The sequence below is a fragment of the Sminthopsis crassicaudata genome, chromosome 3, assembly GCF_048593235.1.
Source record: "Sminthopsis crassicaudata isolate SCR6 chromosome 3, ASM4859323v1, whole genome shotgun sequence".
Classification (NCBI taxonomy): Eukaryota; Metazoa; Chordata; class Mammalia; order Dasyuromorphia; family Dasyuridae; genus Sminthopsis; species Sminthopsis crassicaudata.
In genome coordinates this window covers 334,581,127-334,608,928 of record NC_133619.1, presented here as the reverse complement: position 1 = coordinate 334,608,928, position 27,802 = coordinate 334,581,127, and the positions used below count along the sequence as shown (strand labels likewise).

General features: G+C 33.7%; 1 protein-coding gene across 3 annotated transcripts in view; it reads left to right on the top strand.

The window, feature by feature from the left end:
- The window catches only part of ZNF148 (zinc finger protein 148), a 131,956-nt gene that overhangs the window by 43,774 nt on the left and 60,380 nt on the right, over positions 1–27,802 (top strand). For all 3 annotated transcript variants that reach the window (XM_074301458.1, XM_074301459.1, XM_074301457.1), the window contains 2 exons: positions 6,051–6,396; positions 23,339–23,464. In XM_074301458.1, the coding sequence (XP_074157559.1) occupies positions 6,067–6,396; positions 23,339–23,464 (456 nt within the window). In that variant the 5' untranslated portion in view covers positions 6,051–6,066. The remainder of the gene's footprint in view (positions 1–6,050; positions 6,397–23,338; positions 23,465–27,802) is intronic.

The window sequence follows — 27,802 nt, the reverse complement described above, 5'->3', positions numbered from 1 at the left end:
CAAATGAATTGAATAAAGTTTCTGAGTGATAATGGTATTGAGTGTTGAGTACTGAAGGGAGGGACTCAGAGTTGTGGCTGACAGTCATTGTTTCTTCTGTATTTTAAAAGTTGTAAATATACTTACATGTTGTTACATACAATATATGCTTCAAAATTGAGCAAAAGTGGGTAGTAGGTATTTTAACTTAAAAGAAAATTAATCAGTTATATGTTTAATTGTATTCATAATTGTTATGATGTTATTTTATAATGGTATTGTTTAATCATTTTCAGTTGTGTCTGATTCTTTGTGACCCTTTTTTCATAATGAAGATCTTGGAGTGGTTTGCCATTTTCGTTTTCAGCTTATATTATGAATGAGGGAATTGAGGCAAACAGGGTTGAGAGGCTTGCCCCTAGAGTCACACAACTATAGTAAATGAATGAGACCAGTCTAGGCTGGGAACTCTATCCGTTGTACTACCTAGCTGCCCTTAATTACACCTTAATGATAGTTAATTCCTATAATTGACTGTAATTGGTATTAACTTTACCTGGCCAAATCAAGTGTGTCCATAACTTGGTAGAGGGAGAGGAGTTTAAAAAAAACAAAAAAAACAAAAAAAAAAACAAAAAAAAACAAAAAAACTCTTCCAGGAATCTTCTTGACTCTTGCTAAGGAAAAGTACAGTTTAGGGATAGGGAAGGAGAGAGAAGATTTTTTAATTCCCTTTTCCACTATTTTTCCCTAGTCAGTTTCTTCTTTATAGGCCAAAGTACCTTTTAATTTGATGTAATTCAGCAAATGTTATTATTGCCAAGAATGTTAATTCATATATGACAGCAAAGTCCTAGGTGCTAGGCCTAGAATCAGGAAGGCATGAGTTCATGAATGTTAGACATGGCTTCAGACACTACCTGTGAGACTCTGACAAGTCACTAATTCATTGGTAAAATGAGCTGGAGAAGGAAATTATATTATTCCAGTATCTTTGCCAGGAAAACGCATACAGGGTCAAGAAGTCAGATCAAACTGAAAAAATGACAAAACAACAAACTGTTTAAACTTTGTACTCGTAGCTAGCAATAGCAAATCCAAAAAAGGAGCAATCCTTCAAGGATCCTAAATTTTGCTGGGAAGGTATACATCATAGTGTTGTATAGTTGGTTTCCAAAGGAAAGGTACTGTGGCTGACTGTAAACCATGTCAGTCTTCAGGCTCCATTATTGGCCTTATATTGACTTCTTCAGTCTGGAACTTGCTATACCTGTCATACAGGATCTTTGAATGATCCCTGCTTTAAACAGTAGGCTCCCTGGGTTATTGATCCAGGGATTTTCTAAGGGATCTTAGAAAAACTTTTTTTTTCTTCCTTTCATTCCTATTCAGGGAGGTACTAGAGCTACAAATGCTCTTTTCGCTTCTCCCTTCCCAAGGAAAGATCATCCCATACTTGGATTAATTGAACTGATTTAATTTAAGAATTACTTTTTTATTCTTCCTACCCTCCTGAAATTCCTTTGGTTAGAGATTGATGGGATTAACCAAACATAGATGATTAAGGAAGGTCATCATTCTTACCATTGTGTTAGATTAATATTATTTAATTGTTTTTGTTTTGGAAAAAGAAAAGATTTTAATATTTTATTTTTACATCACCTAGACTTTCTCTAGTCTTATATCCCCTCCTCTCTAGAGAGCTATCTCTTATAAAAGACTTTTTAAAAAGAAGAAGAGGAAAATATTCAATAAAAACAATGCATTGATTGTTTTTTCTGAGTCTTTGTTTACCTCTTTAAAAAGATAATTCTTTCTTAAAAATCACACTGCTTTTCTAATAGTAGCCAAGCTTCAAAGAAAATTTTGACTTCTTATCTCTGAGGGATAGGGATTGATATGGATAGTTATGGTATGACTAATTCAAGCCCTTAGCATCTCTTTCCTGTAATATTGTAGTATTTCTCATTGGTTTCTTTGCCTCAGTTATCTTCCTTACTTCAGTCTTATCTTCCACAAAGCTGCCAGTGCTTTTCCTAAAGTGCAAATCTGGTGTAATTTCACTAATCAGAAAGCTCCTATTGTTACTTATAATTGCCTCCAGGATCAAATATAAATTCTTTTATTTGACATTTAAAGTTCTCAAGACCTGGTTCCCCTCTGTCTTTTCACTATTATTACACATTTCTGCCCTTCATGCAGTCTAGTGTCCAATCAAGTTGGCTGTATTCTCATTCTTCCCATGTGAAACACTGTCCTTTGTTCAGGTTACCTCCCAAGACTGGAAGGAACTTTCTTTTCTAGCCTCTACATCTGGGTGGTTTTGGTTTCATTTAGGATTTGAGTGTACCAAGTGTCTCTCTGCAAGAAGCCCTGCCTGGATCACTCAGCAGTTCCTGCCTTTCCACTCTGCCTATCTCTCAAGTTATCTTGTATTTATTTATATATGTTCTATACCCATATCCTTACATATGTATGTTGTTTGCCCTGTTTTGAATAGAAGCTCCTTTAAAGCAAAGGATACTTAGCTTTGGCCTTGTTGTCCTGTTACTTACTACAACACTGGGCACAGAGTTGATACTTAATACAGTGGGGCAGCTAAGTGCTACAGTGGATAGAGCACTGGGTCTGGAGGTAGGAAGTTTCAATTCCAACCTCAAGCAACAACTGCTTGACCCTGGACAAGTCACAACCCTGTTTGCCTCAGTTTCTGAATCTGTGAAATGAGCTGGAGAAGAAAATGGCAAACCACTCCAGTGCCTTTGCTAAGAAAACCTCAAATGGGGTCACGTAGAGTTTGGATATGACTAAACAACAAAAAATGCTTGTTATTAACTGTTATTAACTATTAAGGCTCTTAAGAACATCAGATTTTTCTTTCTTTTAGAGCTAGAAGGTGAGAGGACTGGAATATCAGGAACTGAGAGGGAAACAATGGTAAATAAAAAGTACAATTGGACCAAATGAGAGTGTACCCTTTATAGCATTTTTTTCCCATTAGTGCTGGCCTTCATTCATTCAATATATATTAAGTTCCTGCTCTGTGCCACGCACTGTTCTTCAGATACAGAACAATAGTTCACCTCTCAAGGGGTTTACATTTCACTCGTCTTGCTTCCCTTTCCACGATCTATTTGCCAGATGCAGCTTTTTTTCCTGTTTGTATTCTCTATATTTCTTTTTTCTAGCACTTTTCTTCAGTTTTTCTTCTTTTTTGTTTACTACTAAGCAAGGAAAGGGGAAAGAGAAGTTTGAGTTACCTCTAAATGAAATGTTATTAAGGTTTCTCTGATAATAGGTATATTCCTCAGTTGTATGTAATTAATTGGAAGTGAAAGGGAATTTCCTTCCCTTTGTCTGAGACTCAAGCTAACCTAAGTCAAAAATTTAAAATAAGTCAATACTTTTCACATTTTTTAAGTTTCTAAGTGTCTAATACCATCAGAGATTGCTCCAAGCCTCTAGTATGTACTCAAAACAGATATGTTCAAATCTCCTAAGTTGCTAAAAAATTTACCTATTATTTCTTCACCATAATTAAAATTATTGCTTCCTCAGTACAGATTTATTAAAAAGGATATTAAGCAGTATAATTCCCATTAAAGCATGTCTGACTGGAAGACATAATTTACTAAACAGTATTTGAATTTTTAAAGGATACTTGTTACTCCGCAAATAGATTTCTGAGTGGTAGAATTTCAGGCTATATGACAAGGGAAGTTTTTAAAAAAAACTCAAAAAAAAATTTTTTTTTTTTTTATCAGAATGTGTGTGTGTATATGTGTACACACACACACACACACACACACACACACACACACACACACACACACACACACACACATATATATATATATATACTGAAGATCATTCTGCTGAGAAATTTCTGTTTTTTAGAACTTTTACCTTAATCCATTTTGCAGCCTTATAGATTTTCTAAAAAACTCAACACTCCCAATATAATAATAGCAATTTTGGGCTTCATATGGAGGTAATGGGTAGACTCAAATATTTGTACAATGTTTCTTTTAAGTTGCAATAGCTTGTATTTCTTATAAGAGGTAGAAAAATTTATTTTGGAAAGGTTTTCATTTAAAAAAGATAAAAATGAATGCTGAAATTTCAGCATTTAAAGGATTAAGCTTTATTTAGTTGGAAACCTCATTCCCCATAATATTGGTTAGGGATAGAAAGAGACTGGATCTGGGATTTCATGATAGAGGGAACTCCCAGATGAGGAAATTTCTTTTAACTAGGCTAATAGCTTCTCTGCAATTTATAATCCTTGGTAATTGACTAGAGTACTGAGAATTAAGTGATAGACTTACAGGGGTTATATAGCAACTGTTATGTGAGAGGCAGAACTTGAATCCAGGTCTTTCTGGTTGTGAGGCCATCTTTCTATCCACTAAGTCATGTTGGTTAAATGAAATTTTACCCTACTTTAAGATAAAGTGCTTATTTAACTGTAAAACTTAAAATTTTGTTGCTTTAATTTTGGGTTTTTATTATACCTTATGATTTTTCAAGATGGAATTGAATTTCTGTTTCTTTGTTCATGTGAGTATAGAAGTGGCATTACAAAATAGTGGATAGAGAGTTGGCCTCAGCACCAGGAAGACCTGAGTTCAAGGCCTGTCTCTAACGCAAACTGGTAAATAGGACTGTGAGCAATTACTTGATTTCTTAGTGCTCTAGCCAATAAACCTTAAATTGAATGAAGGTTCTGACTTGCATTGATAGTGGATGTTTCCTCATCCAAAAGTGTCCCCATATCATAGAGGTAGTCTCCAACCCTATCTCTTTATTTGTCACAAAGAAAGGAAATATTAGAAAATTTTGTTTTGTATGGCCTGTCTGTTGCTAAAGATAACTTTTGAATTGCTTGTTCGGTTAAGTAAAGATTTCTCCTTAATTTTCACAATGTTAATGAAAATGTTTTATTAGTGTTACTTCTTAAATCATGACTGGGAGATAAATTTATATAATAGTATCTATAATCACGATGGAAGCTTTTATTTAATAATTTGGGGGAATAGCAAGCTAAATAGAGACATAGTTGAACAATTTTGTAATTGTTTTTGTAATTTTTTTTTTTTTACACTCAGGACTAGGCAACCTGGTTCTGTGCTTATTTGAACTTTTCCCTTCCCTTTTCTAATTTATTCTTGGATTTACTTTTTTGTGTTTATATCATTGTCTGTTGATGACAAAACAGAAGAATAAAGTATTAATAATTATGCTTTGACCTTTAATTGAACTTCTTTTTGACATTATGATAACCTGTTATTAGATTGAATACCAGTGGAAAGTTAAATATCCATTCAAAGAAACCAAAGTTAGGTCCTTGATTTAAAACTAAATTTAATCTTTCTGAACATATGTAAATAATGAATCTTAAATGATAGGTGATTCCTTATTTTAATAATAATATATTATCAAAATTATGTTCATATATATTATAAATATTAATATCATATTCACGTCAGTGAAATGGATTGATCCATTAAAGCATAGAGATTTACAAAAATTGTTATAGAATTAAACCCATAAACCTTCAATATCCAAACTTCTGTTTTCAACTTGGATAAGTTTGGTTGTATCAAAGTATATTGTTGGCAGTAGTGTTTATTACTGGCAAGTGATATATAATTGTGAGAACAATAATTTTTATTCTAAAAATATACCTGTTATTTAGACTTCAAGCTTTTCTCCATTAGTTGGTAGGGTTTCTTTTTTTTTTTTTTTCAGCATGATGAATTTGTGATATGGAATAAAGTTTATCATTAGTGAATCAATTCAAGATTTAAGCTTTACACTAGGGATGAAAAGCTTGTTTGCTTTTTAGCTGCCTTCATAGCTGATTATATTATAGATTAAGATTATATAATTTTAAAATTATAGACAGTTCAGAGCTACATGTATAAATATTTTAAATTTAATCATGAATGGATTGTTCCTAGGAGGTAACTTAATAGCTTGTACATTTGACATTTTGAAACATAAACATTAATCAGATGGACATGTAAAACTTATTTCATGTGCCCGTTTGCTAAACTTGATCTTTTTAGGCAGTTACACTTAAGCATGAACATTGAAGACAAATTGGAAGGATTATTTCTTAAATGTGGCGGCATAGACGAAATGCAGTCTTCCAGGGCGATGGTTGTAATGGGTGGAGTATCTGACCAATCTTCAGTGTCTGGAGAACTACAGGAAGCAGTGCTTCAAGATCGGAGTTTGCCACATCAAGATATCCTTGCAGCAGATGAAGTATTACAAGAAAGTGAAATGCGACCACAGGAGATGATTTCACATGATGAACTCATGGTCCATGAGGAGACAGTGAAAAATGATGATGAGATGGAGACACAAGACAGGCTTCCTCAAGGGCTGCAGTATGCAGTTAATGTCCCTGTAAGTACTTACTGTACCCAATATTTAGCTATAATTAGAAAGGGCATCTTAGTTATAAAGAGATTTGAGTAATGTATAAATGATTCAAATACATAATCAGTAATAGTACAATTGAATATTGTAAATCACTGATTTATTCAGCATATATGCCAAAAAAGATCGTTATATAATACTGACAAATCATATTTTAGATCCAAAAGTAACAATTACAAAGTGAAATTTTAATATCCCCATTATAACTGTTTTTGTCAGTTTTTGAGTTATACATACCTGTTAGAAATTCTTCTTAATTCTGGAGCCTCTCCTGAGGTATCAAGAAATTTGAATTTTGCTTTTTATACTATAACTAGGAAAAAAATTTGATTGAACTAAACTAATAAAGTGACACCTAAGCAGAAGGTTTTTCTACTGCTAACTCTTAGCTAATCATCAGTAAAGGGTTTGGGTCGGTTGTCCAAAGATTACCACCTGGGAAACTGAACATTTTTCTCCATTAAAGCTCTTTAGTTTCTTTAGCACAGCATAAATCCAGCCATCCAGTTTAGGGTGTACATGCCATTTTAATTTGACCACATTATATATAGGGATTTTAGAGTAAAAAATAGGATATAGTCTTATGTTTCTTATCACTTTGAATTCTTTTCAAGTCAGCTTTAATTTCTTTGAATAAAACCTTCCCCCTTCCACTGAGTCCAGGCTAGTGCTTTTCTCTCAGCTACTTAGGTCTCTAATAAAGGAGGATCCTTTTTGACTCTGGTTCAGATTTCCCAGTCAAAAGATAACTATATATTCTTTTTAGTCACATGATACTTCACTCTCTCTCATCCAGCAGACTAATAGCAACTGAGAAAGCAGTTTGAAAGCTGCTTAAACTGGTTAAAAATTTTTTTTTTTTAAACATGTATTACTCTTAGCCTGTCTCAACTCCTACTTCTTGACCTTTCTTTGTACCAAAGAAAATATGTAAGCAAAATTACTAAATCTAATAATTTTATATTTATTGGCCTCATATTTCCTCTGTAGTCATTAGATATCCGGATTCAATATTAGTCATTACATTTATTTACTTGCCCCCCTTTTTGGTGTTGTGTGTGTGTGTGTGTGTGTGTGTGTGTGTGTGTGTGTGTGGCTTTAGATTATACCATTATAATTTCATATATTATTCTGCTTACTTTATTCTGCATCTGTTCATATAAATTTTCCATTTTTCACTGATTTCTCATATGTATATATCCTAAAGGGATATATTTTCTATTATCTTTGACAGAATCTGACTTATTCTTATTTAGGCCATTTCATTCTTCCTGTAGAAATTTTTCTAAACAGGTACTGTCCTTTACTTTCAAAATCTTTTAGAAGCTAAATAACATAATCCTTTGTCCCTGTCTATTCAGGGCCATTCAGCATAACCTATCTTTTATTTTTGGTTTCTCGTCCTTTCTGAACCCAAATTCTTCAAAATGGTATCATTTCTGCTTTATCTCTTAGCACCTGTCTTTCATATATGCCATGGTAATGGTTCCTGTCTTTCATTTTGTCATTTACTTGGGAATTCTAATTTCTTTTCTTTTTTCTCTTTAATTTCCATGCCTACTTAAAATTAATTTTCTAGGTGTGTATATGTTTTAATGATTAATACTACTCTCCTTCTATATTCCAGACATTAACTGCTTCTCCCTGTGGCTAGTTTTGATTCCTTTTGGCTTCCAGATTATCACCTGAGTGTAATTTAGTTTGGCTGGGGGTGGCAGTTGATATTTTCTTTTTTATTTTATTTTTCCCAGTTATATATAAAATAGATTTTTAAAAATTTGTTTTAAAAACTTTGAGTTCCATTTTCTCTTCATTCCACCCTTCTCCCTTCTATTGAGAAGGCACATGTGAAGTTATGCAGGACATTTCTATAAAAGTCATGTTTCAAAAGTTTCAAAGTAAAAGAGATTCGTGCCCATCCTCCTTTCCTTCTCTCCCTTCCAAAAAAGTAACCCTGAAGGGAAATAAAGGTTAAAAAAAGTATGCTTCATTCTGTATTCAGTCAGAATCAGTTCTTTTTCTGAATATGGGTAGCAGTTTTCATCAAAAGTCCTTTAGGATAGTCTTGGATCCTTGTTATTACTGAAAATAGCAAAGTTATTCACAGCTGCTCATCCCACAACATTGATATTACTTTTATACAGAGTACATTTCACTTTGTATGAGCTCATGGAGCATTTTCCAGGTTTTACTGAGAGCTCATCATAATCATAATCCCATACCACAATTTATTCAGCCATTCCCCAACTGATGGGCATCCCCTCAGTTTCCAGTTCTTTGCAGGGCAGCTATTTGAGGGCCAAGTGATCAATGGTCAAACCACTAGCAAGGTTTCTCAAATTTTCGTACTTAGCTTTGTATCTATAGGATCTACTGAGTTCCTCCAGTTTTGAATGCGAATTTGGGGATCTTGTGACTTAGGTAGCTACATATCTACTTTGCTGAAAGGGAAACAATTCAGATTTTTTTTAATGTATTGTCAACCAACCAACAAATACTTATTGTCTACTATATTTTCGTACTTTGCTAGTTAGAACATTGGGGATGCAAATAGAATAAATAAGACAGGGGCTTGCAGTTTATAAGAATCTGGGAGAGACAAGGATAGACATAAGCTTATTTGTAGTATGGAACAGAAACCCATAATGCTGTATCATTTGCAGAAGGGATCTTCTAACTAGGATATATCTAACCTCTAGGATATAATTAAACCTTAGGTACGCTATATATATATATATATATATATATATATATACACAGAGAGAGAGAGAGAGAGAGAGAGAGAGAGAGAGAGAGTGTCCTTAGGTAGTTATATAACAAAATGATGTACTTTAACATCCAACAAAACCACTTATTTTATTCACAGTAAAAATAATACAAAGAAACCAATTTGGACATAGCTTATTGCCAGTCATCTTGATTTGTCTTGCTGTTGGACTTTGATGATTGTGAAAAGAGAAAGTGAATGATGATTTTGTGCAATTCTACCTCGGTTAATTCCAGTTCATGCACAAGTCAACATCCCCATATTATGTCATTGGTCCTTTTCAAAAATGAAGGATGAACAGTAACATCTCATAGCTTAGTATTGGCCTACAAAGAACAAAATGTCCAAGTATTTTTAAATCATCTTTCCCTATGATGCCATCAGAACCATTATTTTGTTCTCTGTGTTAAGAAATCTCCAGTTCATCAGGTGACATGTTTAGTGTTATCAGGACTGATAGACAGTTCCTTTTTGAAAGATTTTAACTTACAATTGATAACTCAAGTTTCTGCAGCTATGTTCTTTAGAATATTATTTTGCAAAGGGTGAAAATGACTTTCTTGTAAATATTTTTTTTTCCTTTTAAATAATTGTAGATAATCTGTTTTATGCATTTTGTATTCTGGTTTATACAGGTATAAAGTTGGACTATATTTTATCAGTAATTTGGAATGGTGTTTCACATTCATCCTAGAAAGGGACTTCATTTTCATGCCTATGTCTCCCATTACCCATTTCTATTCATTCAAATGGTTGTTGAAATAATTTGCTGCTTTGGGTATCATTGTTTCTTAGGTTCTGTACAGTGTATTCCTTTAGCTTGATGATGAACCACGTATTATAGGCACTTTTGATTACTAAAGACTTTACTTAATGGTTCTTTTTATATATTTGTCTCATTTGGAACAACTTAGTGGCTTGCATTTGGGATTTCCCCTCAGTGCCATATGCTTCATGGAAGGTCAAATATTAGTCCTTTCCGCTTGGATTGCAGTAGCTTTTGAGCATTGTTTTAAGAAACAGATCTGTCTTTGTACTAAGCATCACAGTAACAATCATATGGACTTTATGGTTTATGCTTAGTGTTTCAGCCAAATGTTACATAGTTCTTTTTTTACAAGATGACATCCTTAATTTAAATAAATTTTTCTGGGAAGAACCAAAGTGTGAATATTATTCTAACATTATTTGTGATATTATGATAGTGTTGTTTCTTGCTTGCTAGTTAAGGAATATAGAGATATTTATTCTGGTAGGTGTTTTTTAATAATAGATTTTTATTTTTCCAAAATACATGCAAAGATAGTTTTATACATTCATTTTTGCAAAATCTTGTGTTCAATTTTTTTCTCCCTTCTTCCCTCTCCTCTCCCAGAGGGGAACAATCCACTATAGGTTAAACATATGCAATACTTTTAGACACATTTCCATGTTTGTTATACTGTGCAAGAAAAATCTCTTCTGACTTTTAAGGGAATGGTCCTAAAATGATCTAACTTAGCTTTGCTTTTTTTCCAGAGATGGGCATAAATTAAAGCATTAGAGCAGTACTTCTGGGCATCAAGCAGTGAATCCTAAAGCATTTATTGAGTGCTTAGTATATGAGAAACAATGTAGTATAGCAAATAGAGAGCAATTTCAAGGCCTCCCTATGACATACTAACTGTGTGACACTTGGGAGGTCAGAGAATAAACATTTATTAAGCTCCTACTATGTGTCAAGCACTTTCCTAAGTGCTTTACAAGTATTCTCTCATTGGATCCTTACAACAACCCTGGAAGGTTGGTACTGTTATTATTTCCATTTTACAGTTGAGGAAACTGAGGCAAAAAGAGGAGAAGCCCAGATTCACACAGCTAGTCTGAGGTTAGGTTGACTCCCTGCCCAGTGCTCTAATCACTGTGCAATAAAGTAGCTCTATAAAATCCTTGACAAGTTACTCAGTCTTTTAATGCTTTGGGCACTCTCTTAAGACTATAAGATACAGAGAAGGTATCAACTTACATTGGTAGGAGCTTATCCCTGGAAGTTGCTTATCATAATGAAATAACAGATCTACTTATTCCTGTGTGCCAGAAACTGTCTTGACAAGGAGGATACAAACAGTGGCTACTATTCTGTAGAAAGTATTCTTTGTACACTTATATGGTATCTGTTCTTTTGCCTGAGTTATTAGCTTGTCACCAGTGTCACTGGGTCATTTACAATGAAATTAGTTACCAGTAGGGATAAAGAAAAAAAGTATAGGTTAAACTTAGTTTGAAGATTCACCTAGGAAGTGTAAAGATAAGTTGCATCTAATTTGAATATGTTGATATGAAAATTGTGCAGGATTCTATCATGAGTAGCAGATTCTACAAATTATGTATAATGTAACAAAAGCTCTTATAGATCGATCCCAAACGCTGAAGTCATTTTTACAGGTGTCATTCATGTAAATATGAAGACTCATCTACAAATAGTACTGTTCCTCTGGTTGCCATTTATAAAGAAGTTATTGCTCATTTATCTCTGGAACATCAACTTCAAAGGATATGATTTTCTTTCATTTAAAAATGAATAGTTTAGAATAGATGGTTTTCCAATATTCTATGTATCTGTGAAATATTAAACTGAGATTTAATGAAAGGAAATATGTGTTCTGTCATGGATATTCATATGTAGGGTTGGTAAAAGAATGTTCATTATGACAGGTAAGCACCAAAGAAAGATCTAGTCTGTGTTTATTTTGTCCAAGAATGTGATTAAACACATAGCAGAAAGAACTCATGGGTCCAGTTATATAAGTACATATTTTATAGTCCAAAACATTACCAGGACTAACATAAAAGTTATTTTGACTAGATTAAAATAAATGTACTAATTTTTTTTCTGTCCAACCAGTACATATGAAGTTGATCAATGGGTAGTTACTTTGAGATTGAAGGGCAAATCACTTTATTATTATAATCACATGGGTTGTCAAAAGAATTTCTTTGAATTGTATGTTGGGACCACCTTCTGTGAAGATTAGTCCAGAAAATAGCCAACTAGCTTTTGTATACATATTTAAAAATCAAGTCTGTGAAAATGGTTTATTTGTGATATCCTTAAGAATCTAATTGTCATTCAGAGTTAAATGAATGGTTGTCTAGTCAAGCATACTGTTTCTGATGGACTTATTCAGACATTTGTAAGATAGCTATTCTTCCTGACATTAATGTTATGAAAATTAAGGAAGTGGCTTGATTCTCAGTTTACATTGTGGATGTTATTATTCATGATGAATGTGTTCTAATCTCTTTTGAATTTATATATGTTATAATTAAGATGTGTGTGAGAAGAGAGAGATAGTGTGGTAGAGTGGAAATAGGACAGCAATTTAGGGTAAAAGGACCTGAATTTTGAATTCTGCTGCTGTTACTTGATACCTGTGAGATGGGCAAATTCTCTAAAATGTTAAGGAGTTGGACTAGATTGTGGTTCTTAACCTTCAAAGGTGTTTTTTCATAGATTTCAAGGAATCTCTGAATTTGAATAGGAAACCCATTATATCTTTATTTTAATATAGTTGACTTCCTTTGCAATACTGTACATATAAAGCCTTTATTCTAAGGTGAATATGTCGGGAGACTTCACTTGGCTGCTAAAGGGGTTCATGACCCAAAGGAAGTTACCACCCCTAGGCTAGATGATATTTAAAGCTCTTTTTGGTTTTAAATCCTATGACCCTATGGTTGCATTGACATGTATATGGATGTATATGTGTGTGTGTGTGTGTGTGTAAATATATATATCGCTTAAATTACCTTTTGAGGTAATAGATATTGTAAATTTCCTACCAGCTGTATAAAATAATTCCTTTTTTGTCTTTCATTTACTTCTTTCATCTTCAGAGGTTGCCTTTAATTTTGAAATATTGGAGTTTGATAAATTAATCTTTGTTCAGCCTATCTGAATTATATGTTAGGTTTTTTTTTACTATTAATTGATGGAATTGAGCTAGTCAACCTTGAATGTCCTTTCCATCTCTAAATACATGATCTAAAATCATGAGTTTTTGTCTTTTACATTGAGGAATTCTTGTCTTTTTGGTCTGTCCTTAAATGACATGTCTTGATATAGTCATTTCTTTTCCTTATTTTCCTTTATAGCTTATAAAGCTCTTTTTTCCCCCCCTTACCAAAGTGCAACAAGAACTGTACACCTGCTCCATTCCAACTTAATAGTATTTTTGTATCTTATTCCCCTCCACATAGTCTGTGGTCCAGTGATATTGGCCTCATTATTAAAGTTCCTAAACTACTTTTTTTTTTTTTTTAAACAGCTCAAACAGTTTAATGTGGGTTTATTTATTTTTATTTCTGCTGCATAAGCTTTTTTCTACCTAGAAAACCTGACAGTCTCAAAGTAAAGATAAATGAATACTTTTCTGGACAAAAACTCATTAGGCTTCTTAGGAATCAGTGTTGGATTGGTCTTATTTACTATTCTTATAATTGATCTCAAGAAGCATTGTATTATATTGGGTTGAGAGCTAACTTTGAAGTCAGGGAGACTTGGATTCAAGAGCTGCCTCTGACATATATCACTTTCTGGACCTTCTAAAGTCACTTAAGCTCTCACTACCACCAGGAATTCTAAAACGATAAGTTGCAGATCTTTATCAGCAGGAAGTTTCCTCCTGAGTAGTTGTCTATACTTTTACAAATGAATGTGACTAGGGAGGCCCAGTTAAAATTTTTAGTAGACACCAAGATTTGATAAGACTTGATAATAACTTGGATGTAGATGTGAAAAAAGAAAGAGGAATCAAGATTTCTAGTTAGATGACTAAAATAGTCTCCATTTATGCCTTGGTAGTATTACCATCATCAGAGAACAAAGAGTGCCATGTCTATCATTTGTTGTGGGTGTAACGAAGTTTCAGAAATACTCTTTAGGAGCTTATCATACAGTTGTGAAATTAAACATAAATGTGAAGAGATGTCTAATGATATTGTATTAATAATAATGCTACTAATATTCTTAGATAAATTCCATATGAATAGGCTTCATATAAATACTAAATGCTACAAAAGCCCAGAAGAGATTAAGGAAAATGAAAAATTTTAAAAAGCCATTGGATTTGGTGATTAGAAAGCTCTTGTAGGATCAATAGCATTAGTGGGGGTATTAGCTTTGAAAGGAAGAAAACTTTTTGGTTTGAAAATAACAGGAAAGAAGAAAGACTAGATGAGAAAACCAAGAAGCATTCAAGTTCTGGTAAGATGGTGTACTAATCCTCTTTTGTCAGAGAAATGAGAAACAAGGAGTATATACCTAGTTCTGCTTTTTTTAGTAGCTTTGAAAACTACAGTTTAAAAAAGTGGAGGGAAGTTCAGAATTGATATAGTGATAGAGAACCTTATAAGTTCCTACATGCAGATGGAGAGTGACACTGTGGTATTGATTTTAGATTTGACTGACAACCTGAATAAATGTATTGAAATAGCTGGGAATGATAAGATTGTGTTTGATTTTTATCTCTTTTGGGCAATGGGCAATCTTCTTTTAGAAGATAAATATGGTCTGATTCAGAATTTACCCTTATCTCTGCAATCCCTAATCTAGCAAAGTCAACTGACTTATTGTCTCTCAAATGTGACTCACCTGCAAAATGATTCTCTTGTTACTGCTGGAAAAGAGACTTCCTACCTGTTGCATCTTATTTGTCTCTCCCTTCACCACTTTTCCCCCTTTACTCATTTCTTACCATTACTATGATTTAACCAGTAGTTCCTGTGGGCTGCCTCATTCTTCCTAATTTCTGATTTCAGCTCTTTGACTAACTTTAATCCCCAAGTCTGGCCCAATTCCATGGTTTTCTAATTTTTTTTCTCAGCTTTCCCTTGGTTTTGCTAGCTTTGTCTCTAATCTATATACAATTTTACTTAATTCCAGCGTAAACTAAGCAACTCCCATTTTAGACTGTAAGCTGCTTATTCCCAGAGGGAAAAATATGCATAGCAAATTCTTGGGATAGTACTTAGTATATCTTTGTGAGGGTAAGTCTTAAGAAGATAGTTTTAATGATAGAAGATCTTGAAGATCAGTTTTAGGAGTTTTTATTTTTTTACATTTAAAAACAATTTCTGGTATAATAAAAACATTTGTCCAATACCAGATCCCTTTTAAAATTATGTTCATGGACTATTCAATGAAAAGTTTTCCCTTAATTTTATTTTCCTTCTATAATCCAAAGCAAAAATCCTTATTGCTATAATTTTGTTTCAATTGTTAGAGGACTTCTAGTGTTTGAAAGATGTTTAACTTCAGTGCTTAGAAAAGACTAGTAAGTTCCCGATGGGGAAGAACTATGCCATAGAGTCATATATTATTAGAGAGCAAACAGTTATTTCAGTTCTCTCATCTTTCTGTTAGAAGAAACTGAGGTTCAGAAATGTTAAGGAATTTAGAAACATTTTTATTGCATTAGTTTGTTTAAGAGTGACATTGCACTACTGGCTTACATTGAGCTTGCAGCTTTTTAGCTAAACTTTCTCTCTCCTTTACTTCTGCAGTTAATTTTTTGAACCCAAGTACTAGATTTTACACTTATTTTCATTAAATTACATTTGGTTAGCTGACTTAGTAACTCATAGTGTACTCTGTCACTTCCAGCCTCATGTCATCCATAAATTTGATAAACATGCTATCTGTGCTTTTACTTGAGTCATTTCAAACATTTAAACTTTAAACATTGAAATGAATGATACTAAAGATGGATCCCTCCAGATTCATAATTATTACAGTGTTCTGAAGAATTAGTTCTGAGACCATAATGATTCAGTTCACCTCTCCTATTGTTAAGTATCAGAAAAGACTTTATCAAGTGCCTTGTTGAAATCTTGTTAGTTATCCTATGGCCAGCACATTTCCCTGTTCTTCCTGTCTAAAAACCATACCCCCCCTCCCCCAATTAGCTTACTAAATTTTTAATAAATGCTGAATTCCAGGGATTACTTCTTCCTTTTGAAGTGAAAATGAATGTCATTTTCATTACTATATAGTTTCAAATATCTCCCTTTCCCATTTTTGAACACCAGGAGTGGTTCTTCATAGTTCTTCAGCGATCATTTCATATAGTTCAGCATTTACATTGCTTAATTGTTTTCACCACAGTAGGATGTAGTTAATTCAGGCAAAACGACGTCATTGGGATCAGTTAGGGATTCTTGAGATCTTCCTTTATTTTGGATTTCAATTTCTTAACAACTATTTGTATCTATCCCAGTCTGAAGACTGTTCATTATTAAAATAGAATTAAAATATAGGTTAAGTAACTCTGCTTTTTCTTATGACCCTTCCCCCTCCCTTCCCCCATTCATTCCATTTTGCTCAGGACCCTAAAGGTTGCAATAGGATTTGGATAAATGGACATGAGAGAAAGTAATTTAGAGACAGTGGAATGAGCATAGAATATTAGAGATGGGACCCATGATGAGACTAATGTGTAATTGGATTATAGTTTACCAGTCGGGAATAGTTGAAATGATATTGGATAGGTTGGATAAGGTTAGAGTCTTAAGCAGGTTTTGAATGACAAGAAAAGAGCCACTGAATTTGACTGAATAGAAGGTTGACATAGTCAAATCTGCACTTAGGAAGATCAGTTTGACAGATGAATAGAGGGCTGAGTGGAAGATGGATTGGAGTGGGAAGAAACTAAAAGCAGGGAAACCAACCAAAAAGCTAGGATGGCAACAGCCCAGGTATGAGGTGATAAGGATAAGGGCCTGTACCAGGGTGGTGGCAGTGTCAGAGGGGGAAAAAATTGAGATTTTATAAATATTAAAGAATAAGACATCATTGATTGACTTGGAGAGGAGAGAGGAGAGAAGGAAATGAAAGAGAAGAAGACTTGGTTTTCAGTTTCCACACATGTAGGCTTTAAGAAGTTGTAATCTGTTTTTAGCTCTAAAATTCTGTATTTTTATGATTCCTTTAGCAATAGAGACCTAGTAAAGGTTTCTAAATAGAACAATATGATAAAAGTACTATTTTAAGATGTTTAATTGGACAGTATGGGATATACAAACTTTGGAATCAGGGGAAAGAACTAGCTTACTGGTCAGAATTAAAATCTACTGACTTATGATGTTAACTAATTTGATGACAAGATGATGAGGTGTCTAACAGAGTGCTCCAGGAATCTGTCTTTGTCATTGTTCTGTTCAACAATTTTAACAATGACTTGGCTTATCATTCTCTCAAACTCTTCTTTTTTCTTAACTTCACTGTTAACTGTTAAAGGAAGCATCATTTTCCCAGTCAGGTTCATAATCTAGGTGTGATTCTTGATTTCTTATTCTCTTTCATTCTCAGCCCTCTAGTCATGTCAGATTGATCTTCCTATGTGCAGATTTGGCCTTGTCATTCTTCTATTCAGTCAACTTCAGTGGCTTCCAGTCCCCTTAAAATATAAATTCTCCTTCCATAACCTGCCTTCCCTTAAGGCTTTCTAGTTGTTTTAGTCCTTACTTCCCCCACATACTGTGGAATCCAGTGACACCGGCATCCTTACTGTTTCTCACAGGAGACACTCCCTTCCTTGCAAGATGCTAGTCTTGACCTGTGTCTTGGCGTGCTCTCTGCCTTCTTCATCTGTGCCTCTTGGCTTCTCTGACTTTCTTGAAGAGCCAGTTAAGACCTCACTTTTAGGAAACTTCCCTATACCCTTTAATTTTAGTGCCTTCATTCTGTTGACTACTTATGTAGTTGTTTTCATGTTGTCTTAGTCATGAGACTATGAGTATCTTGGGAGAAAGGACGTAGTTTTTGTTTTACTTGTTCTTTTTTCTTGAGAGCTTATCCAAGTTCCTGGAACATAGTTGGAGCATAATAAGTGGTACTTGACTGACTGCCTGGGTTGATGGTATAAATTAAATACTCATCAAATTTATGGATGACTTGAAGTGGGAAGGAGTGAGTTAAGTATAACTGGCAGAAATGATCCAGCTAGCCAGTTATAATTTAGTAGAAATAAATGTTTAACTAAACTTGAGTTTAGAAAAAACCTGTGTAATTACAGGAAAGAAAGAAGAAAGAGAAGAGTAAATGTATTAGATAGGAGATGAAAGATAACTGGGTATAGAGTATGAGAATGATTGCCTTCCTTAGGAGGAACATATTTAAAATTATAGTCTTATTATCTGGGTGACTTTGGACAAGACACTTAACTTCTTTGGATCTTAATTTAATTTCCTTATCTGTTGATGAAGAATTTGGAAAGATATTTTTAAAAGTCCCTTCCACCTCTAAATTCCATGATTGTATTTTTCTTTTTCTTTTTCTTTTTTTTTTTTTTAATAGCTTTAAAAAAAATTTTCAAATACATGCAAAGATAATTTTCAACATTCACCTTTACAAAACTTGGGTATCAACCTTTTTTGCCTCCCTTCTTCCCACCTCCTCCTGTGTTGGACAGCAAGTAATCCAGTATAGGATAGCAACAACAAAAAAGGTGAAAATATTATTTTTTCTCACAGGAGACATAGTTTTCATGGTTCTCTTTCTGGAGTGGATGGCTCTTTATACCATGATCATATTATTCAAAAAATAGAGAAACCTAAAAGGGATCTTGGAGATTTATCTATTCTAATTTGTTGTTTTAATAATGAGAAAAGAGAGGTGTTAGATGTGAAAAATTTTTGCCAAAGGTATCATATATAGCAAGTAAGGCTTGAATCCTGTTTTTTTGATTTAAAAAGTCACTGTGTCATATCAAGTTTTCAATCTTTGCATATTACGTAATTATTAATGGTCTTCTGTTCTCTCTAATGTAAATTTTTATTATGAATAGTGCTTCATTTCATGTTGTGTCCTGTACTCAAAAGTATAAGAGGGTAACCATTTTATATATGGGAATGTTGGCACATTCAAAAATGTACCTTTGTACACAAATGTGACTTGATCATTTTTTATAGCTGTGCAGTTGTTGACATAATAGTCTGACAAATTGTTCATACCTTCAAGTTTTTTGCTTTAATTTTATTAGAAATTGTTTGTTGAAGATTATCATGACAGTGATTGTTTTCTATATGCATAGGTATATCTGAAAAGAGTATGTGACCAGATGTTTCTTTCAGATTCACATACAATAACAGTGACTATAATCATAAACCAAAGTCTGTAAGACTATTGTTAGACTTATACTCTTGATGGTTTAGCTCAGAAAAATATTCCAATTACTACATACTGCTCATTAAGTTACTGATAGTAATATCTGAAGTTTATGCTTCAGTGTCTTGAATGTGAAGCACAACCACACATTAACTACTTAAATATCTTGCTGACATTCATTCTTTAAACATATTTCACTCAATGAAGTTGAAGGGTTGGTGGTCCTGCTTTTTTTCTTTCTTTTTTTAATCTTGCCTTTCTTAAAGTTAAGGTGATGTAGAGATTTGGCTCTTTCTTGGGCTATTGGAGGAGATGGGGTAAAGTAGAGTAAAAAATGACAGAAAAATTGTAGCCACTTTGGCATGCATTCTAGTTTAGCTTCTTTCTAGCAAAATATATTGGTAGATATTTAGGATTTTCTTTGTTAAATGATTCACCAAGGAATGGAATATGGGCAGGAGAATTTGAAAGAGCTAGTTAGTGTTTGGTTGGATCTCATATGCTAAAATATGGACAAATGAGACCCAGAGTACTGTTGGACGAGTATATATATCATTGTCGTATCCAATTTGTTTGGATAGCAATAAATTGTGGTTGAATAAATTCACTGAGTTTCAGTTTTTTCTTGCTCTTGAATCCATTAATGAAATGTTAACACAAAAAGAGTACTAAGAAAATGATATTGATAAAACTATATTGGAAGACTTTTTAGAAGTCTATGCAATTAATTGATGCTATTAATAATCACACATAATGAATACTTATCATTTTATAGCCCTTCATTTAGGAATGGAATTTACTCTAATTTTGCCTTTCTATTCTAAGTCTCATAAGTTTGATGTGGATTTTTAGATCCTCATCACTTTAGTATGTCATGGCGATTGTGTGTTATCTATGTTTTAATACTTCATAACTACTTCTGACTGTATAATATCCAGTCTAAGCATTCCCCAGTAATTAATTAGGCTTTGTATGATGTGCTTTCCTGTTCTCTCACCATCTTGGTTGTTCTCTTCTATATCTGCTCCATCTTAGCTCTGTCTTTTCTGAAGTGTTTTGTCCAAAGCTGAATATAGAAAGTTAGCTATTACTTGACCAAGGCAAGTATTTCTAATACTAGATTTATCTTTTTTTTTCCCCCCATAATTTTTTACTTACAAATTAGCTAAAAAGCAAAATAAAATAGAACATCTTTTTGTTCTCTTCAGCATTCGTGCCAGCCTTTTTTCTGGTCTTATTGTTCCAGACACACGTGTTTTTATCATCAATTACTTGTCCCAGCATCTAACCATTGTACATATATTTTTAAAATCCAAGTTTGTGATTTATAATTTATGGCCATTAGTTCACAGAAGTTCCTAGATTAGTCTCAAGGGCTTTTGGTGATGTTCAAGGCCTTTAGACTTAAGAGTTTTTTTTCCCCTAATTTCAAGGTTTCTTTATGTATTTAAGTCTAAAGGGCTGGGTGTTCTTAAATGCCTTGGCCAGGGGATCTATCTACTTTTATACTTTTCCAGCACAATTTAGTTCTAGAAGTTTTTATTTTTTCTCTTGTGTCCTGATTATTCTTGATAGAACTCTTAATTTCAGTGAATCCCAGAATTGACTGATTCTTTTTCCATTGTCCCTTTTTTGTATGTTGATACTTCTCTTTACCCACTCCCAATTCTTTAGCAACATGCTATAAACTACATACTGATTTTTATCCTCCAAGAGGATACTTTATTGTCCTGCAAGGAAAGGAATCTGTTCCTTGATTTAGGAGCCATTTAATCTCTTAAAAGGAGCATATATTCAGGGAGAGATATCCTTATGATTTATTCTCATCTAGTTATTAGTTGTTGCACAAATTGTAGGCAGTTTAACTACAAGTATGGAGGAGAGAGGAATGGTTCCTCAGATCCCCTTAATTTAACCTAGAGAAATGCATGGCTTTCAAAAATGATATATTCTATCCTTAAGACTACCAGGAAGTGACAAACCATTCCATTTATTGCCATGAGCATTTTGACTAGGGAAGGATTAAATAAAGCCACTATAGGATCATCAGAAATAGATTAGGCTAACTAACCTCATTTCCTTTTGGATCATTGGTGAACAATAAATAGCTCTACATTTGTAATCAAACAGGGATAATAGATTTTTGGTCCTTAAATTGCTGGTAATAGCTGTACAAAATTTCATGAACACAAAAATCAAAACATAAAACAAGCAATAATAATTATGATTAATAATAATTGCCCTTGAAATATCCCCATAGTTTGGAGGCTTCTTAAGAAAGGTTCTCTTTTTGATGGGAACACAAACTAGAGGAATTATAACAATTCCTACTGTTGGGATCCTAACAATCAAGTCAGCAAGTATTTATTAAGATCTTACTATGTGCCAGGCACTGTGCTAAGCCCTGGGAATACAAATACAAGTAGAAGGAAAGATAATTCCTCCCATTTAAGAAATATCCTACTCTAATTAGGGAAGGCAATATAAAAAGAAGCTGAAAAGCAGAATTGGTTAGGGGAAGAGAAAGTAAGTACCTGTGTAGGCGACATGATGGAGAAAAATGTAGAATCAGGAGTCGAGCCCAGAGAAGAATGAAGTAGTGACTGGCTTAAGACAGTTTTCTTAAAATGGAGGTTGTGTGAGGAAGAAAGTCTATAGAGTTAAGAGCAAAGCTTAGAGACGTATAAATGAATAAAAAAAACCCAGAAGATCTTAGGCTGAAGGTAGGATGAATAGGTTAAAATTCTTAGTGTTGCTGAATCAGTGGCAGCTATAACCACTAACATTTTAATTGTTATTAGAGAGGGATACTACATTAGATTCTTGTACATATACCCAAGATCCAACACTCCATCCCCAAGCAACAAAAGTATCCGAGTCTACAATATTGGTAATGTATTTTCCTTTTGGCAGAATCATGAAAAACAAAACTTATTAGCATTCACCCATAGTTCTTCCCATAAGTGATATCAGAATTCCACATCATCTTAAGATTTAATCATTTCCTTCTTCCTCTCCAGGAAAGATTATTTGTTATAAACTATCTCTGAAAAAGTCTTTATGTTAGTACTGAAAGAAACTGAGGGTCATAGCTTTTTATGTCCTTTGCTATTCATTCTATGGTCATATTTGCTTCTGTGAAGATGTTTATTGTAGCCTTATAATGCTTGTTCTTGGCTTAATTTTGATCTCTACCCCCCAGTTCTCCAGCTACAGAATCACTTATTGTAGCAGATGATAATATATATTTTTTAGAAGAAATCTATTACATACTTCATAGCAAACTTTTTTTTTTTTTTTTTAAGGTATTATCTGTGGTACCTTTTTCTTTCTCTTCTCTTATCACCGAACCTGGCTCTGTTTGGTTCTCAAGTGAAACCAGAAAAATGGGGGACATCTGTTGAAAGTGGCCTTAACATAGTTAGGACACTGGTTTGTCAGAAGGTCATATAGTTAAAGAGTATTCAGGGCAGAATTATAAGTTCTTTTTAAATTTTCCATACCTTCTAAGTTATAGGTATCTGTAGACTCCCAATTGATTTTAATGACTGCCAGGAAAGTTATCTCATTATTGTTGAATAACTGGGATTCCTGAAATCTTTTTTTTTTTTTTTTTTTTTTTGAGGAAGAAGGATATCATAGGTCTTTTTCTCCAGATTTTTCTAATTATTATTCTGACTACTGCTAGCTTCTACTAGGTAACTTATTGACTTCTATTTCTTGTACTCCTTTTCTCCCTTCTTAGGGGCATCTACATTCCACCTTGCCTTTTCCTCTCAACTGCTCCCCCAAGATAAGTACTCTTGATCCTTGTTTCCTTGATGTCCTTCAGTTCTTTACTGTTTAACTAGCTAATTAGCATATACAAATGGGAGCATTTGGAGAAAATTCACTAGAGGTTACTAAGTCCCCCTAAAATAAACATGCAAGGAGTTGACTTTTTTACACATTGAATGTTTAATTCATTTCTAAAAATGGCTTTTTTCCTCCTACAACAGATAAGTGTAAAACAGGAAATTACTTTTACTGATGTAGCTGAACAACAAAAGAGAGACAAAAAGCAGATTCGAGAGCCAGTAGACTTGCAGAAAAAGAAGAAACGGAAACAGCGTTCTCCTGCAAAGGTAAGAAGCAGCTTAAGGCAAAGGTTTTAACTTATCCATTATAACTTCTGATTGGTCTTCAAAATTTTGTCATATAAATTCCTTTGCAAGGGACTTTCCTCAAGAGTAATAGAATGGAAGCACTTCAGCCACAGGTGAGACATCTGAGATTTTGGTAGCCTTTTTTAACTGGAAGGGAGAGAGGTTGTTGATCATGTCCATGTGCTGTTCTTCTTGTCATCTACATTGATTATTTATCTAGATAGATTATATTTCTAGAAAGAACTTTTCTCCTTAGCTTTCCCCTCCATTTCTTTTCCTAACCTCTACCTTGGACCCCAGTGATGTAAATGCTGCAGCTTGCCTTGTTATTATGACTCAAGAAAAGTATTAGATGATGGCAGGCTATAATCTTCTTCTGTTCCATCTTTATCTTCTTGCCAATTTCCATACTTTCTTTCCATCTCCTATTTGATATCTTTACATCTTTTCCTCTTCAATCTTCTTCCTTTTCCTTTTATATGTCCTTTTCTTAACTTTTCTCTCTTGTATCTCCATTTCTTTGTACTTCAACAAATTGGCTAATGAAAACCAGAACCAGTTCTCTGGTTAATAATTTGTTTTTCCTATGTTGAATATTTTTCATAGCTTCTATAAGAAATAAGATTGATATTTGCAGTAACTCAAAACTAATTATTTTGAAAAATTTGAGGATCACTGAATTGTTTGTCAATTACATGTGATTAATTCCATAGAAATTATTATAGGAATTTGATGACATCCTGTAATTCCTAGACATTTCTTGTATTTTATGTGTGTATTTATATGTGTGTGTGTGTGTATACATATAAAATTTGATAGGACATTAAGTACTCTACCTTTCTTCCCATATCTCAACAGACCCATTATATGATACTCATCTTTTTGGAGGGCTAGTTTGCATTTGTGATTCATCAAATTAGTGAATTTGTGACTTGAGATTCATTTGGGGATAAAAAGATTATTTTTCTGTGGGGTAAAATTATGCTTTGAAGACTAAAAAAATCCTCATCATAATAGTGAACTTTCCTCCGTCCCCCCATTCTTTTTTCTTTATTAAAGCTTTTTTATTTTCACAACATATGCATAGATAATTTTCAGCATTCACCCTTGCAAAACATTGTATGCCAGTTTTTTCCCTTTTTTTCCACCTTGTTCCCTAGATGGCAAGTATTCCATATATATATTAAATATGTACAATTCTTTGATATATATTTCTACAATTAACATGCTACACAAGAAAAATCAGATCAAAAAAAGAAAAAAATGAGAAAGAAAACTAAACAATAGCAAGCAACAAAAAAAAGTGAAAATACTATGTTGTGGTCCATGCTCAGTCCCCACAGTCCTCCTCCTGGACGCAGATGACTCTCTTTATCACAGGACTATTGAAAGTGGCCTGAATCACCTCACTGTTGAAAAGAGCCACATCCATCAGACTTGATCATCACATAATCTTTAGTAATTAACTTTTATATAGTTCTGACTCTTAAGTCAGGCATTGTGCTAATTGCTTTACAATTATTTTATTATTTGACCATTCTAACAAGCCAGGGAGGTAGGTGTTCTTATTATTTTCATTTTACATATGAGGAAACTGAGGGAAACAGAGGCTAAATGATTTGCCCAGGGTCACATAGCTATTAAGGATCTAAGGCTAGATTTTATCTTAGATCCATCCAATTCCAGGCCCACAATTTTATCCACTGTGCCACCTAGCTATACATTTATTTTTTTAAGAAGTCAGTGTCTAAAATACTAGTAGCCCCTTAGTTCACTGTTAATGTAGGAGGAAATACAGATTTGTGTGTGTGTGTGTGTGTGTGTGTGTGTGTGCGCGTGTGTGCGCGTGTGTGCGCGTGTGTGTGCGTGTGTGTGTGTGCGTGCGCGCGCACGTGCGCGCATGCAGGTAGGTAGATGTTGAGGATAAAAATATGAAAAGTGAACCAATCTCTACTTGTAACATGTTTACCTTCATTTAATAAAACAACTAAGTACCCTTTGTGTGACAAAACCAAAACTAAAAGTGAAATGTTTTTTCTCTTAAGGTACCTGAATTCTTCAGAGGGAAACATTTGCTTATAAGCCAGAGGTTATTAAATTTTTTTGCTTTGTGAGTCTATGGATACTTTCTTAGAATAATGTTTTTAAATGTATAAAATATAGAAACCAAGAAATAAAAAACAGTTATAAAAATATTTTCCAAAAAGACCTCTGGTTAATCTCCACTATAAGTAAATGTGAAATATATGTAAAATAAATTCAAATTGATTTTGGGAGTGAGCACTAGCATTGGATCTACCTAGGCAGGGCAGTGGACAGAAATGTGAGCTTACATCCTTACTCAAATACTTAATAACTGTGTGACCCTGAGCAAGTCATTAGACCTTTCATGGTCTCAGTTTTCTCATCTGTAAAATTATGGAGTTGGCCTTAGACCCCCTTGAAAACTTTTTAAGATCTAAACTTATGTTTTCATAAATGGGGAACATCATGAAAAACCCTAAGGAGTGATATTACTTGAACTGAGCTCTGAAGGAAGCTAAAGATTGAGGTGGAGGTGAATTTTTCTTTCTTTTTTTTTTTTTGGAGGCAGGGGTTAAGTGACTTGCCCAGGGTCACACAGCTAGGAAGTGTTGTGTCTTGAGACCAGATTTGAACTTGGGTCCTCCTGAATTCAAGGCTGGTGCTCTATCCACTGTGCCACCTAGCTGCCCCAAGGTGGAGGTGAATTGTAGTGAACGTTAGACATTTACAGAGAATGAGATAGGGGAAAATTAGACTGTGCAAAGGTATGGAGATGATATGGAGATAAGGGATAGGATTTTGTGAGTAAAGAATAGCAAGTTGGTCAGGTTGACTAGAATGTGTGATGCATAAAGAGAAGTAATAGATAATAATATTGGGGAAGTATATTGGATTCAGATTTTTAATGCCAAATCCAGAGCTTGCATATTATTACCCTAGAGGCAAAATTGCAGCTTTTTGAGTAGGGAAGCAGCCTAATTATGCCTATACTTTAGTCATATCAATTTGGCTTGTCTATTTTACTAAAGGCAGTGGACAGAAATCTGAGCTTACATCCTTACTCAAATACTTAATAATTGTGTGACCCTGAGCAAGTCATTAGACCTTTCATGGTCTCAGTTTTCTCATCTGTAAAATTATGGAGTTGGCCTTAGACACCCCTTGAAGGCTTTTTAAGATCTTAAACTTATGTTTTCATAAATGGGGAACATTATGAAAAACCCTATGGAGTTTGACTATTGTGTGGAAGATGACACAAATTAATTTTGCCCATAAGAGTAGTCAGAAGAAAATGATTAAGAAATGTATTGTGGAAGTATGATGGTCAAGACTTGGCAACTTAGTGGTTTTATTTATAGGAGCAGAAGAAATTGAAGAGTGAGAAATGACTCTAAGGTTGTGGATCTGAGTCACAGGGTTATAAGACTAGAAGGATATTGATGACTTCTATAGAAATAGTAGGTTTAGAAGGAAAGATGATACGACTTGTTTTGGACATAATTGACTTCATATGACATCCATTTGAAAGTGGCCATTAGACACAGAATATGATGCAAGCCTAAGACCCAGGAGAAATACTAGGGCATCATCTATATAGAGATGATAATTGAACCCGAGGGAGCTGATAAGATTAGAGTGAGAGAATGTAAATAAAAAGAGTAAGTAACCCTTTTAGAACCCCCCCCCCCAAAAAAAAAAAAAAAACTAAATTTGTTTTTTGTTCTTTTGAGGTGGTGTCAACCTGGAAGAGTTTTGTAGTTTCCTCAGGGACCTATGGTTTACCTTGTGCCGTTTAACATTTTTATCAGTGACTTGCATAAAGATATAGATCGAATATTTGTTAAATTTGCAGATGTCCCAGAACTGAGAGGTAGCATGTTAGATGATAAGAGTTTTGATTCAAAAAGCTATAATGTGGATCCAAATCAAACAGCAAAAATGATATATAAATGGCAAATCTTATACTTGGCTTTAAAAAAAAAAAAAACAAAACAGGCAACTTTGCAAGTAAGAGATGGGAAGGTATGGCTGAATATACCAGTGGGCCTGTAAAAAGATCCTAGTTAGTTTAGTATTATGTGATAATAAGTGTAGAGTGCAATCAAATGATAGAATTCATTTAGTTCAACTTTCTCAATTTATAGTGGACAAAATTGATTTGCCTAGGATCACAAAGTAATTATTCTGAAATTTCTCAGGCCCTTTGACTACCAGATCTGTTCTCTTTCTACTCTTGAATAAATTTCCTTTTATTTAGGTGAATGGAAACTCGGTGTGAGTCAGCAGTGTAAA